The 14,613-nt window shown below is 43.6% G+C and overlaps 1 protein-coding gene across 1 annotated transcript in view; it reads right to left on the reverse strand.

Moving 5' to 3' along the window:
* Positions 1-14,613, reverse strand: part of ALK (ALK receptor tyrosine kinase) — a 357,461-nt gene that overhangs the window by 41,849 nt on the left and 300,999 nt on the right. Inside the window, exons 10-11 of the mRNA XM_054171222.1 lie at positions 12,844-12,938; positions 10,717-10,860 (exon numbers count right to left, since the gene is read on the reverse strand). Of these exons, the coding sequence (XP_054027197.1) occupies positions 10,717-10,860; positions 12,844-12,938 (239 nt within the window). The remainder of the gene's footprint in view (positions 1-10,716; positions 10,861-12,843; positions 12,939-14,613) is intronic.

The following is a 14,613-nucleotide window of genomic DNA, read 5'->3' on the forward strand; positions in this document are numbered from 1 at the left end:
AAACAGCATCTGGGGTTGCTGGTACAGAAAAGCTGTTGCTTTTTTTCCCTAAGTGAGAGGTTACTCAATGCATTAAAATCATTAACAATGGAAAAACTGCAGCATGTGCCTAAGGTAAAAGAGAAATACTCAATAAAAAGTGTCAGTGACTGCTTTAGGTACTGCTGTGGTGGAAACAAATGCTGTGGAATGAAGAAAGGAAGAGCTGAAGAGCTCTGGGCACCCTGGTCTAGTTGAGGATGCCCCTGCTGACTGCAGAGGGGGTTGGACTACATGACCTTTGGAGGTCCCTTCCAACCCAGACCATTCTATCATTCTATGATTCTACTACTCTATGATTCTGTGAAATGTAGCAATAATTTGGCAGGGCTTTAAGAAATGAAGTGGTTGCTCTTTCTGAAAAACCTTCACAATACCAGCTTGGATACTCCAAGCAGCACTGCAAAATTATTAGTTTAAGAAGGCTTCCTAGCCAAGTACTTCTGAGGGAATAACCAATCCCTTCTTACAGCACAATCTACATCAAGCTCCTTATAACTCCCCTGTAAAGGTCTTCTAGAGATTTTGCTACTGACACTTGTTTTCTAGGGATACTTACATACTTATTTTACTTATTTCTCCAATCCTTCTGCAATGGGTGGCATGAGTCTTCAAATTGTTATCTTGCAAATGGAGGAATTCCCCTCTCCTCCTTTGCCTCCAATGTAGTCCCAAAAAACTGAAGAAGGGCAAAAGCATCTAAGAATTCAAGTTCCCAATGTTCCTAAAGCAGAATCACAGAATCATGGAATGCTAGGAGTTGGAAGGGACCTCCAGAGATCATTGAGTCCAACCACCCTGCATAGCAGGAGCACTTAGGGCAGGTCATACATGAACACAGGCAGGTGGGTTTTGAAGATCTCCAGAGGAGTCTCCACAACCTCTCTGGGCAGCCTGCTCCAGGGCTCTGGCACCCTCACATTAAGATTTTTTTTCTCATGCTGAGATGAAATTTCCTGTGGTTGACTACATGTCCATTGCCCCTTGTGCTATCACTGTGTATCACTGTAAAAGTGCCTGGCTCCATCCTCCTGACAGCCACCCTGCAGGTATTTGTGGACACTGATAAAGTCCCCTCTCAGTCTTCGCTTCTCCAGGCTAAATAGCTCCAGCTCTCTCAGTCTTTTCCTCCTAAGAGGGATGCTCCAGTCATAGCTCTCCATTGAACTCACTCAAGCACTTTTCTGTCCCTCTTGAACTGATATCTACAGTCTTGAACCAGAAGTCACTTGCTCATTCTTGCACAAAAACTCAACCTCAAACCCAAAGCAAAACCCCACACAAAATGGAAGGCAAGAGACTCACTCTGTCAGCTATCAGAGTGATTTAACACTGCAATATCCCAGTGGGCTAAGCCACCTGCACTGAAACATATGTTTAGTAAAGCAGGCATGTGAGTGTCTTTGTTTGGAACAGTAAGAAACCATTTGGATGTCTCTGGTGAAATATCAAACAAGTTCTCCCAAAGGCAGAAGCAGGTGACCTTCAGTGGGACAATAAACCCAAAACATGAGAATCAAAACAGAAAACTGGAGGTGATAAAACCTAGGACAGAGCACAGCGTGCTGCTGTGGTTAGGCTTCACGTGTTTGGTTTACTCCCTTTAAATAATCCTGCTCCTTAAGTATCTGTTTGCTTGGGCTTGATAGAAGTATCTACAGATTATCATACACACAGGACTGGACCTGAAACTGGCAGCTCTTGACTCCCACTGAGAGCCAGGGGGATCAATGAACTACATCTTATTCCAGAAAGCTTTTTAATGGCCCTCTGCTTCCTTTGAAGCCCAATGCTCTGGAGGAATAGAAGAAAAATATCCTCCTGCTGCAAACATTATACCTTCAGACTTTGAACTGAAGTAACCACAACATCTTTGGCATTTTCTGCTTCTTGGACAGATTAAGGGGGCTCACTTTACAGTGCAGGGGCAGTACCATGGTAAGAGCAGACAGTGCTGACCACATCAGGTTAGTGAATGTGCATCTGAGTTCTTGGAATATGGCTTTTAAGAGCATGAAAATACAAGGAATGAAAAATTACAGATAAGGAACACAGGGAGTATGATGTAAGGACTCTGGAGATGACTGAGCAGAGGAGGTACTATCAGAGATTTCCAAAGCAATACTATTGCAATGGATACAGTGGGATACACAAGATTTCATTAAAGCCTCCTAGGTTCTGCAGCTGGTGTAGTCAGTGCTAGCAGACTTGCTCTGTTTAAATAGATGGTGGGCAGGAATGGGAGAAGACAAAACTCAGAAGTAGTAGAGCTGGGTAGTGATGGTTGCCCAAAACATCGCAGAAGGAAGTTTGGACCATGGGGAAACAGCACCTGATTTGGGAGTTGGTCTCCTCTCCCTAGTATCAGGAGGAAATGGCCTCAAATTGCATCAGAGGAGGTTTAGGTTAGATAGTAGGAAAAAATTCTTTCTTGAAAGAGTGATCAGGCATGGGAACAGGCTGTTCAGGGAGGTAAAGTTGGAGGGGTTCCAAACATGTGTAGACATGGCACTTCAGGACACGGTTTAATGGCTGTGGTGGGTGGATGTTTAGACTCAATGACCTTTGAGGTCTTTTCCAACAGAAGCAGTTCTATGATTCTATGATTTGAACCATCAAGAATTTCAGTAAACCCAGCAGCACCTGCTTTGAACCAGCAAGAATTTCAGTTATACTTGCAGCCAGGTGTTTCACAAGCTGCTTGTTTGTCACTGCTGCTTTGCCTTGCATGCAGTCCTCCTCCTGTTTACGTGCACTTCGATACGTGACGCTGAAAGTCAGTCCGACATCTAACGACTCCGTTGCTGAATTAGATGGGACAGAATATGGCATGGGAAGAACTCAATTCAACATACTGAGGACAGATGGGCTTTAGTTACAGCTCTGGATACAAACTAAAAACCTTGCACTTCCCTCTCTCTGCTCAAACAATTCACAAAGCCAGCCTTCAGGATGTAGTTGCAACAGTAGCCCAAGATCTTAAACCATTACCCCAGTAATGGAGCAGAGTGCTGCCCCTCTTAGGTAACCTGCCACTTCCCACTTGGTTTTTCTTTTTCTTTCTTTTTTTTTTTTTTTTTTTTTTTTAAAGTAAGCCTACCCATTGGCTCTCTGAGGGCTATTGATTTTCTCCTGATTCCAGAAATGACTGCAGCATGTCTCATGAGCTCAGAGAGAGCCTTTCTACAGGCTGCTGCATGCCACAGCAGTTTACAGTAATTCAATTTGAAGCATTATTTTAATCTCCAAAGACTAAGCCAGCAGCACTGAATTGAAAATCCTTAAGCAGCTGGGAGAGAAGCATAGATTTTTTTTTTTTCCCATCAGTGTACAGCTGATGAGAAGAAAAAAAAAAAGGCCAATAAAAATACCCCCCCACAACCCACCAACCAGGAATCTCCATGCTAGATCTTCCCAAACTACTGGCAGCTTTGGGAATTTTGCCCAACCTCACACAAGTTACAGCTAAGCATTCAGGTAGTTTAGTGGAGGGTCCCTACCCATTCTGTCATTGGCAGCTGCAAGATGCTAATTGAGCTCACACACTGGAAGCTCCCGTGTGACGCAAGGGAAAACTAGAAGGGAAGATTACACTGAGATTCAGAGCTGGGGAACTTGACTTCAGTGAAGAATTTGTACTCCAGTGCATTTGACAGAACCCCCATTTTTGTGAGAAATGTGGCAGAGGAAACATTTGGTCTTCTGCCTCTTCCCCCTCCTCAAGCTCCCTGGCAATGTCCCCAGTGTGTTGTTAAGGTTCCAGCAACAACATATTGCAAGAAATGCCACTCTGGCTCTATTGAAACACAATCACAGAAGCACCATGGGTGGCAAAGACTCCCAAGGTCATCAAGTCCATCCCTTATCTAACTCTACTATGGCCACTATTATTGCCAGAAATGCTATTCTGGCTCTAATAAAATGGATTAATAAAATCAAATCAAATCCTTCTCCCCAGTTTTTCTTTCCAACTGAGATTTACTGCTATATTTCCACACACAGTCACTCATCCTTAGTTTTGCACAGCAGAAATTCTTGTTTTCACAGAGCTGGGCTAGATGTGTGGTATGCACAGGCACTGGATTTCAGCTACAGCAAAGGGGAGCGATGTCCTCCTGCTCTTGGAACACAAAAGGAACACAACCCCGCAGGACTTTAAATGACTAATTAATTTGAAGCTCTGCTGCTGCTTGGAGCCCAAGGCAGCACTGCTGCAGGCACTGTTGCAAATAACAACCAGCAACAATGGAGGAAAAAGACTGGAGCAGCAAAGCCTAAGGCACATTTGTAGTCCCAACACAGAAAGCAACTTCACTGGCACATAGAGCACATAAACTCCACATCACAAACCAGACAAGGGCATTTTAGCTATACCTCAAGGCCCTAAAGGCATTAACTGGCATTTGTTAAATGGAGCTGGTTTGAACTGAGATTCAACTCGCTCCAACCCAAAACTTCATTGTGATTTGAGAAAATTACCAACCAAGTACTGTGGTACTTGGCTGACTTTGGAACCTAGAGTAATGGACTGATGAAATCTATCAGTGCTTTAAAACAATGTGTAGGCAGCTCATGGAACTTGCTGCCACCGTCTCTGTTCAGGCCAAGAGGTTATTCCTGCTTCAAACAGAATAAACCAAACTGTTAATAAAGGCTGGAAGGTCTCATGCTTCAGGAGCACGAGAATCCCAGTGGCTAAAATTATGGAGGTAACTCATTCTCTTGAAAGTCCCTCAGGGAGTTCATTTTACTTCCTCTAAGGCAGATGTCATCAAACTTGATGCCAAGCAGAACACTTGCTTTATGTCTTTCTAAAAACATTCACAATCTCCTTTACAATATTTGGCCAATCAGGAGCTTACAGGAAACTGCTCATCTTCATCCTCACTAATAATTTGGCTGCCAGTGGCACCATGGTGTGGGTGTGGAGGCATATACCTTTCACACAGTGCAAGAGCAATCCCTGTTATACATTCCCAGGAATTCCCAGGGTTGGCCTGTGCTGCAAGTCTGTAGGCATAATATACATGCCTATAGAGACATGCTCAGAGGAAGGAAAAAAAACCTTTAGATTTTATTTGGGTTCACCTTAACAGTGGCCTGTGAGCTGTGTTTTGAGATGAATACCTTTTCTAGGATTGTATTTGGCAGAGATGAATGGGGTGGGACAGGGGTTTGCAAGATGATGGCAAATGGCAAAAGTAGGTTGTGCTGCTACTCCCTGAACTGTTACACGTGTCTGCACAATGTTATTAATAGGACATTAAATGATCACAGAAATGAGTGAGTCTTGCCAGCAGTACCAGAACCAGTTACACAGGTGTGGCTAGATTAGGAGGAGGCTGGCTTTTCAGCTCTTCATTCAGTTACTATTTCTACCTCTGTCTGTTTTCTAAATGGGGCAGCAAAGGACTATCAGAATCACAGAATGTTAGGGGCTGGAAGGGACCTCAAAAGGTCATCCAGTCCAACTCCTCCTCCAGAGCAGCATCACCTAGAGCTGATCACACAGGAACACATCCAGGCAGGTTTGGAATATCTCCAGAGAGGGAGACTCCACAACCCCCCTGGGCAGCCTGTTCCAGTGTTCTGTCACCCTCACAGGGAAATAATTCTTTCTCATATTCACATGGAACTTCCTGTGTCTCAGCTTCCACCCACTGCCCCTTGTCCTGTCACTGGGCATCACCAGGAAGAGCCTGGCTCCATCCTCCTAGCACTCACCCTTTACATATTTATAAACACAAATGAGGTCACCTCTCAGTCTCCTCCAAGCTAAAGAGCCCCAGCTCCCTCAGTCTCTCCTCGTAAGGAAGACTTGAATATGTTTCTCAGTTTTAACAAGAACATTTGCACTGATGACAAATGTATGCCAGACTGATCCTGAGTATCAGTTCAAAGAAATACTCAGACCTTGATTCATGCTTTAGATTTTTGTTAAGTGTCCAGATAAAAGGAACACAATCAGGGAATCCTTGGAAGAAATCATCTGTACTCAGTATAAGAGAGCAAGGGCACCATTGACTTGGAAGAGCAATGAGAATGGCTTGTTGCTTGTTAGTGCCTTGGAAGAGCAATGAGAATGGCTTGTTGCTTGCTACCTTCTGCAAACAGAAACTAAGAAAGCAGCATGAAGAAAATTAATTTATTTTCTCTTCTGTGTTTCACTTAAAGAGGCAGCAAGAGTCTTCCATAAAGGGTGTTGAATGAGACATGCTAATAATGTTTGGGGATTTGTTTGCTCACAGTCACAGAAGATACTAGGAATGTGTGTTAGGTAACGAAGACCAAATTGGATGGAGCTGGCAAAATGATTTCAAGACCCTTCCTGAGCTTTATAGAACCATGGAATGGCTGGAGTTGGGAGGGACCCTAAAAATCACTTAGTTCCAACCTCCTCTGGCATGTGCAGAGACAGCTCCTACTGGACCAGACTGCTCAAAGCCTCATTGAACTCTTGAACATTTCCAGGGATGAGGCATCCACAACTTCTCTGGGCTCTTCTTATAGCAGTTTCTGCACAATTGAAGCTGCTATTAAGAGTGAGCAGCTTTAAATTTTAGGAGTAAAATGTGTGAAATAGGCTATTTATTTCCACTGCATGATTGAGTTTGGAAAGAAGTTATGCCAGCCCACCCTTGCTATGGAAAACAAAGAGAACGAAACCTGGGGGCCGCTTGTGTGTTGATTTTCCATATTAAACCTTTGCTATTTTCAGTTCTACAAAGCAAGCAACTGCAGACACTGAAATACAGAAATCCATGTCCACGTGATCTGAGATTCCACCACCCAGCTCAGAACACTTTCTATCACTATTCAGGATGCTAATTTTCTTGTGGGGAGAGCGCTGAGCGTTAACTGATGCTTAATACAACCCCCCAAGTCTGCAGATCCTCTTACTGCGTTATGCCAACAGTTCAGTTAGTGTAATTGCACACAGAGAGCAACCAAATGCAATTTGCTTTGACTTAATACTCACTCTGCTGTTCCCTTCAGCTCCTTCATCCGATTAACCAACGTGACTCAGAGCTCTTCCGAGAAACAGCCATGTAAGTACTCGTAAGGGAACTCTCCCTGATGCACAAGACAAAGACTTTGCAACCACCAAGTGTTGCACAGAAGAGACCAGAGCTGAAGGATAAGATTCATCCACTCTGGATGAGAAAATGTTTTCAGGACAGTTTCCATGCACTTGTAGAGCAATGCAGGACTGGAGGGGGGAAAGGGTAATATTTTTGTACAGTTCCCAAGATGCCGTTGCCGTACTGTGTGCCCTGACACGAGTAAGTTGTCAGAGGGATGAATGAGAAGCTGGAACATCAAAAGAGAGGCTAGCCTCTTGGTACTTACAGCCTATTCACAAGCACCAGAAATCTTTAATTAAAACTTGATTGCTCTGTGTCTTGTTATCTCTTTTTGCCTCCTGAGAATCCTGTTTTGTCTTCTCCAGCTTCCATGATAGTAATTTGTTTACCTAAAGTTCCTCATTACTGCTCACTCTGTCTTTACATGTCTGACTTTCCCATATTCTTCCCTTCTCTATACAAGGCAATTGCACTGGCTTGACAGAAATGGACTTTTGTAATTGATAGTTAAACCCTGTAGAGAGATGCCACAGTTTGAGCTGCTTTCAGTTTCACTTAAACTAACACCTCATTAATTAAAAATGAGGCCAAAGTAAGCTTGGTTCACATCAAAATAAAGAGTGCACAGCCCTCTGTACATGCACAGACTTTCAATCTAAAACCCTAGCTCCACTGAAGTGACTTCAATCTTCTGGTATATGCAGGTCTTCTCACAACTTAATCTGCAGGCTTCTTCTAGAATCCAGTTTTACCTGCAGCCTTTCAGCAAGAAGCTGGCGTTTCAGCAAAGAACTTCTCATTGAGTAATCAAAAAGGAAAGCACTTGCACTGCTCTGGGATCAGCTATCTCGTGGCCAGCTTGCACTGCAAGTTATCATGGGACTAGAAACCTACAAGAATTTTTTTATGTTGACCCTGGTCATCACCAAGCAACCTGAGAGACCAACTACCACATGAGTTGTAGCAATTTGGGATCTTCTACACAGCACATTCACCATCTCATGTGTGACACATGTCAGTGTTAACAGCTTTCTGGAAGCTCGGGGGTATTTCACAGCACAGCTGCATTATGTTTTGAACCTTTGGTATATATAGCCTGGAGACAGAATGGCTCAGATTGGAAGGGACCTCAGAGATCATATACTCCAACCTCTCTGCCATGGGCAGGGAAACATCCTAACTAGCCTTGGTTGTCCAAGGCCTCACCCAACCTGGCCCTGAACACCTCCAGAGATATGGCATCCACAGCCTTTCTGGGCAACACATACCAGAGTCTCATCACCCTCATACTGAAGAACTTTCTCCTAAGATCCAGCCTAAACCTACTCTTTCTCAGCTTAAAACCATTCCCCCTTATCCTGTCTCTAGACACCCCTAAGCCACAATAAGCAATGGTAAGGCTGAAGAAGTAATTCTCCAGGTAGAGGGTCTGAGAACAGAGCACAGGGAAGTTGGTGGTGATGACTGTGGCTTCTGTTAAAAATGGATTTCCAAGCACAAGCAAAACCAGGAGATGCATGTAAGAAGTTGTCCTCAGTTACACAGGAGCAAAGCAAGGAAGCTCCTTTGGATTCACTGCCACATAAACACAGTGGTCCCTGGTTTTCAGATTGCACTTCCTGCTGTGTAGGCTGAGCTAGCTTGGGCACTTGGGGAAGGCATTTTATTATCCTGTTTTCTCCTCAGCTATAGGAAGACAGGTCTTTGTTTTCATATGATTTGTTAAGAAGGAGGTATCATAATGTGTGATCTATCACACAAGCCAAAGATCATGTTAGCTGTAATTACTTTTGGCTGAGCTCAGTGCAGTCTTGGGGCCTTCAGGGTGGTGGTGATGCTGCTGGTTCACTTGCACAGTGGCAAATACACGGCTATCAAAGTAAGGGCTTTCATAGAATCACCCTGAGGTTTCTTAAATGCATTACAGGATGCAGAAAGTAACATGACTAAACCTGGGTAAAATGCATAGTCCACAGAAGCATCTGCAGTCTCTGCTGAGAGCAGAGATTCAGCAACACAGAGGGAAAAAAGTGGTTCAGCTCTGTGGAGACACTCAGAAATGCAAAGTCTTCCCACTGCAAGGAGCTGCAGCTTAGCCTCTCTGATTTCTGCCCCATCTTCATCAAGGGCACAAAGGAGAGAAACTGCTGTAGAATGATTTGAAATGTCAAGGGCTGGAGACAAGTTTAGGTTGAACATTTGCAGGACTGAGGATCAAGCCCAGAAATTAGGCAAGCTGTCTTTGATACCATCTTGGAGTTTTGCTCCAATGTCATAACAAATTGGGTGAATTGCTGAAAATCCCTTGGTATCCTTCTCTCCTACCCGGGCAACCTGACTCACACTATGTCAGTGGTTTCAAACAAGAACAGGGTAGATTTAGATTGGACATTAGGAGGAAGTTCTTCACAATGAGAACGCTGAAATAGTGGAACAGGTTGCACTGAGATGTGGTAGAGGCTCCATCCATGAAGGCATTCAAGATTAAGCTTGGTGGGACTCTGAGCAACCTGATCTAGTTGAGGATGTCCCTGCTTACTGCAGGGGGGGTTGGATTAGGTGACCTTTGTGGGTCTCTTGCAACCCAATGGGCTCTATGATTTCTACTGTCCAAGCTTTTTCTTAAATTGCATCTCCCAGATAAGAAGAGCTTGAAGCTGTTCCATTGCTCCAGGTCTAGTGAGAAGCAGGAAGCAACAAAATGACCAAAGAAACCTATAGCCACAACGTTTCCAGCCTAATGCCCACACACCTTGTTTACATTAACTTTGCATCCAAATTTCAGGCTGTTCTCCAATGTGAACCTGGTATCGGAGGGCTTTGCTCCTCAAGTAGGCTAGAGATTGTGGCCACCTGAACTGAATCAAGAAAAAAAGCTGGCCAAAAGGAAGGAAAGAAGCAGACTGAAACAGAAATGCAGGTGTAGAGCCCAAAGCAGACATTGAACATGTGGGCAAGACTGGCAGAGGAAAGAGACAAGGGACAAACATTTGGGAGACAGTGATACAAGGGAGGGAAAGGAGATCTTGAATCTGTTTGGGCCTCACCATTACAACTAAGCTGGAAATAGGAATGGAGGGCCTGGGGGGAATAAAATAACCTTGCCCATACAAGACCAGCTGTATACATTCACACAGGCATTGAAAATACTACTGGGGAAAAAAACAGAGAGCATAGCTACGTTATTTCAAGCCAAGCATATGTTAACTAGAGATGGGCATCCAGCTTACCACATGCTGGACTCAGTCAATTTGGACACTTTGATTCCTTCCTATTCTTACATAACCGTAACACCAGACAAATCTGCTTTCCAGTTTAAAAGCACTTTTACTGCAAGAAGAGGCTTCCTCTGGCTTTTTTTTCTTTCACCTGCTTGCAATCACAATCCCAGTTACAGTTAACAGCTAAAGGTAATTGCTTTGCAGACCTTGTGTTGGTCTGGTTTGTTTGTAAGAGACTTGGGAAAAGCTCTGTGGAAAGGCTTTGGTAAAACAAAATAAAGGAATCATATTGCATTTAGCCACATTGAACTGAAATCTATACTAGCTGGAAATCTCTGCTTCTGAAAATGCTTCTCAGAGCAGACACTTACCTGCTGGACCAGAAATGGGGACAGTGTTGAGTTGCAGATTTCCCAGAAGCTTCTGTCCCCACCCAAACTTCTTCTGGCCACCTCTACTGTTAAGCAGATTGCTTGAGTCTGAAGTGGTACTTCTAGGTGTCTTCTCTCCACTGACTAGAAAAGAAGAAGTCACAGATTAGTTTAATTACTGAGGGTGGTTGAGTCAGTATGTAATCCAAACCTGAAGCTAAATTAAGGGCTGCAGGCTTCTCTGCTGAGGAGGAGAGCCTGCAGCCACCAGAGAGAACACTGTTAAAAGTAAAGGGTAGATTGACTTTCCGTTGCTGTTATAGGAACTATGCCAGAAGAAAAATAAACAGGAATGAGTAGTGGGCAAAAGAGTGAGAGAATGAAGTCAACAAAGCAGAAAACCAGAATGCAGTCTTTAGCAGCTATTAGAAAGTTTGTCTTACAGCCAGTAGAAGCACGTGCAATCCTTTTTAATTACAGCCTAACCTTAAGATCTCTGTAGAACACTGCAACCTGAGTTACTTTGTGCTGAAGCAAAGAAACCATGGGGAATTACTGCATAGATGGAAAGACATACCCCAGCCAATGCAAATTAACATCACACAAAGCAGTGGAAACATTCTGACTGCTGTTGGGTGAAGAAGTAGCTTAGAGGTTTTCAGACTGGACTGGGATATAGGTTCACACCTAGGAAATTGCTCTGGTTTGAGCTAGAGTAGGATTCTCTCCTGTGATTTTACTTCTCAGTTCAGCCTCTTCTAAGTGATGGCACCTTCTGAAGTTACTGGCATATTTTTTGCAGGCTTCTACTGCTTCTACTAGTTACTAGTCTGCAACTTAGCTACTACTAAGGATTGGTATGAAAAAGGCTCTTAAGCTTGTCACTGCTAAATCCTGTAGGGAGGAGCAGAGAAGACAGATGACCCTAAACTGAGCAACAAGGGATTCCATTCCATGGACACCATATGCAGGATAAAGCTGAGGGATCACCAGGGTCAAGCCTCTTCTTCAATGTCTGAGGAGGACTCTGCCCTGCCTTCAATCCCAATCTGTGCATTCCTGAATCTGGTTTGTGTCTGCTGCTGAGTCTAGTCTGGGACTTCCCCAGTCTCTGCCACAGCATCAGTGTGATGGTGATGTCATTGCCATCAGAGGGGCTGCTTTGATGGTGCTTGTATATATTTATTTTCATTACTCTTTAAAGCTGTTTTAGTTTCCTTTCTTTCAGTCTCTTTTCAGTCTCTCTGTCCTTTATTCCATTTCTTTTTCCCTTTGGGTTCACAGACAGCATCTGTCATTGGTCTATTTGCTAGCCTGGCCCTAACTCTTGATTAGACATGAAGTAAGTTCTACTGCTCTAGCCAAAATAGAAGTTTCATGTGTTCACAGCAGCAGTCCTTCAATCCTCATGCAAGTTGCTGGACTGAGGTATGGAGTGACAGATCATTGAACACATTTACAAATGAAGTAATTCACTGTGCATGAGAGTAGGAAAGATGAGCCAGACACAAACGTTCAATAAAAGCCTAAATGGAGTGAAATCTGGCAGCAGAGCTACAGGCTGGGCATATTCTAGAGGACAGTCAATCACAAAGTCTGGAGCAGAATCCAAATTCTTTTCCCAAGAGTAGAAGACAGTGAATACCCTGGTTTCTGATTCAGAATTAAAAGCATGTCAGCCCAAATGAAATCACCTTGTTCTAATTTAACTGGGGTATTGTGCCCAATGTTATTGCAAAGTTAGTGTCAGTCACAGGATGTCTGTCTTTTCCTAGCCAGAGTCCAACTGCCATTCATTTTGATCACTGTCACACAGCAAACCAGGCCATGTGGAACTCTATAATCACAGATTGGCTTTCCCATCAGCCTGGGTGGATAGGTGATGCTACTGCCTCAGCTGGAAGCTGACTCTCCCACACCATATGTCTTACTACCCAGTTGTTGCCAAACTTGAAACCATTCATAGCCTGCTCCTCCTTCTGAGCCTAGTTATTTCTGAAACATACCTCTACATTTCTTTTGAAGATAAAAACACCCAATCTCTTCCCCACAGTTTCAACACCTTTCCAAACCTCCATCAGACGGCCCACAAAAGACAAGCCACTTATAGATAAAAGGAAAACTTACTTGTTAAATAGCAGTCCAGGCTAAGGGAGACATTGTCAAAAGCAATAAAGGCATCGGATCCTTCTTCCCATGAAGCGACGATCTGAAACCAAAACCTGCACAGATTGGAAGAACAAGGATTAAAGTCTGTTACAGAGATCTATTTGTAATTAAAGCAGTCTCAGAATGGGGAAAAAACCCCACACCAAAACCAACCCTCTGTTTTCAGATATATAAAAATATTAAATTGACAGAGAAAGTATCCCCTGACAAGCAAAGATGATCTGAGGAAGGGAGTTGTACTGGAATACAGGTAGAGAGAGAAAAGAAGACAGCCCTTCTTCCCTCCAGAGGCATACAACCTGTAGCAGATGCAAGTGTGTGTGTGTGAGGACAGAAAATAGGTCCCCTGGTCTCTGGCACTCAAGAAAAAATAAAACCAGACACATAAGTGATTTACATGTTGAAGTTGTACAACAAACAAAACCCGCAACAGGTTGGGACTCCTGAAGTCATCTGGAGTTTCTAAAAGGAACTGGCAATCAAAGGCTGAAACCAATGCAGAATGTATTTGGTATTGATTCTCTTCCTAGGAAGCAAAGGGTAGCTAACTGTCCTGGCAGTCACAAAGGTGACACTGAGTGGTACACAGGAGGATCAGATCTTATCTCCTTGTAGCAGCTGCGCAGCTTTGCCCTACATGATGTCCACACTCTCAGCTGCCTTTTGCTGGGAAGTTCTGCCATTCATGCATTAGCTAAAGAAAGATCACTGGAACTCCACCCTCAGTCAACAGGAAGAGCAAAACCAACCCACACTCAAGTGCTTCAAATCTGATAGTAAACTGAGCACGTATTCATACAGTGCACTCATGGACTTAGATGTTCTCTCAGCTTAGCAAGTTCATGTTCTCTTGATGTAAATCTGCCACAGAAAATCCTAATACTCTGCTTAAGAAGGACAACAACTTCTAAAAGCAGCTGATCATGGCCCAGAAGGCAGATACAGCTGGGAGGTTGCTGCAAGGCTACAAACCCATGCTGACTAATCCTGACAACTTTCTTCCATGTACTTATAAGAGAAGAAAATCATCAGTAGTCAGCACAGCTTTACCACCAGAAATGATGGTGAGGTTTGGCGTAAGCTAATACAGGCTCCAGGGATATATGTGTCTTTTGAGGGTGTCTAGATTGAAGTGTTGTCATCTTCTGCTACTGGTGGTCTTGCTAAACTACAGAAAAAGCTACAGAAAAGCTGATCCAATCAAAGCAAAAAGTTCAAACAGGAAAAACTCCTGGCAACCCCTGAAGGGTGCAACAGAACAGAGGCCATTGATAGCAGAGAGTTACCATGTTCCTTCTTTATTTCTGGTACAGCAAAGAACTGCCTCAACACTGAAATTTCTCAGTCCTTGGAGATATGCATTGGACATATGGAGAGACTTAAAAATGGACTCTCAGGGCTCTAAAGACACGAGCAGCTGCTACAAAAGAGCAAGTGATTGACGCAAAGAACAGTGGATATGAAGAGGGAGGAGTATCCCTAGCATCAAAGGAAACTCCAAGCAGCAAGACAACATTTTCCTTGCTAAATGATCCATCCTTAGAAGATCAAAAGGTGGAAGCTACATCCAAACAGATCTGAAGATCACAAGTATATTTTTTTTGCCTTCCTAATCTGTACAAAGTGCAACTGCAGCCTAATCTTGCCAGAAATCTTGCAGTTCTTGGTATACCTGCAACCCATTGTGGGTATGTCTAAGAGGAGAACTAGAAGGAAAAGAAAACCCTT

This window comes from Dryobates pubescens, chromosome 2 (assembly GCF_014839835.1).
Source record: "Dryobates pubescens isolate bDryPub1 chromosome 2, bDryPub1.pri, whole genome shotgun sequence".
NCBI classification, from domain to species: domain Eukaryota; kingdom Metazoa; phylum Chordata; class Aves; order Piciformes; family Picidae; genus Dryobates; species Dryobates pubescens.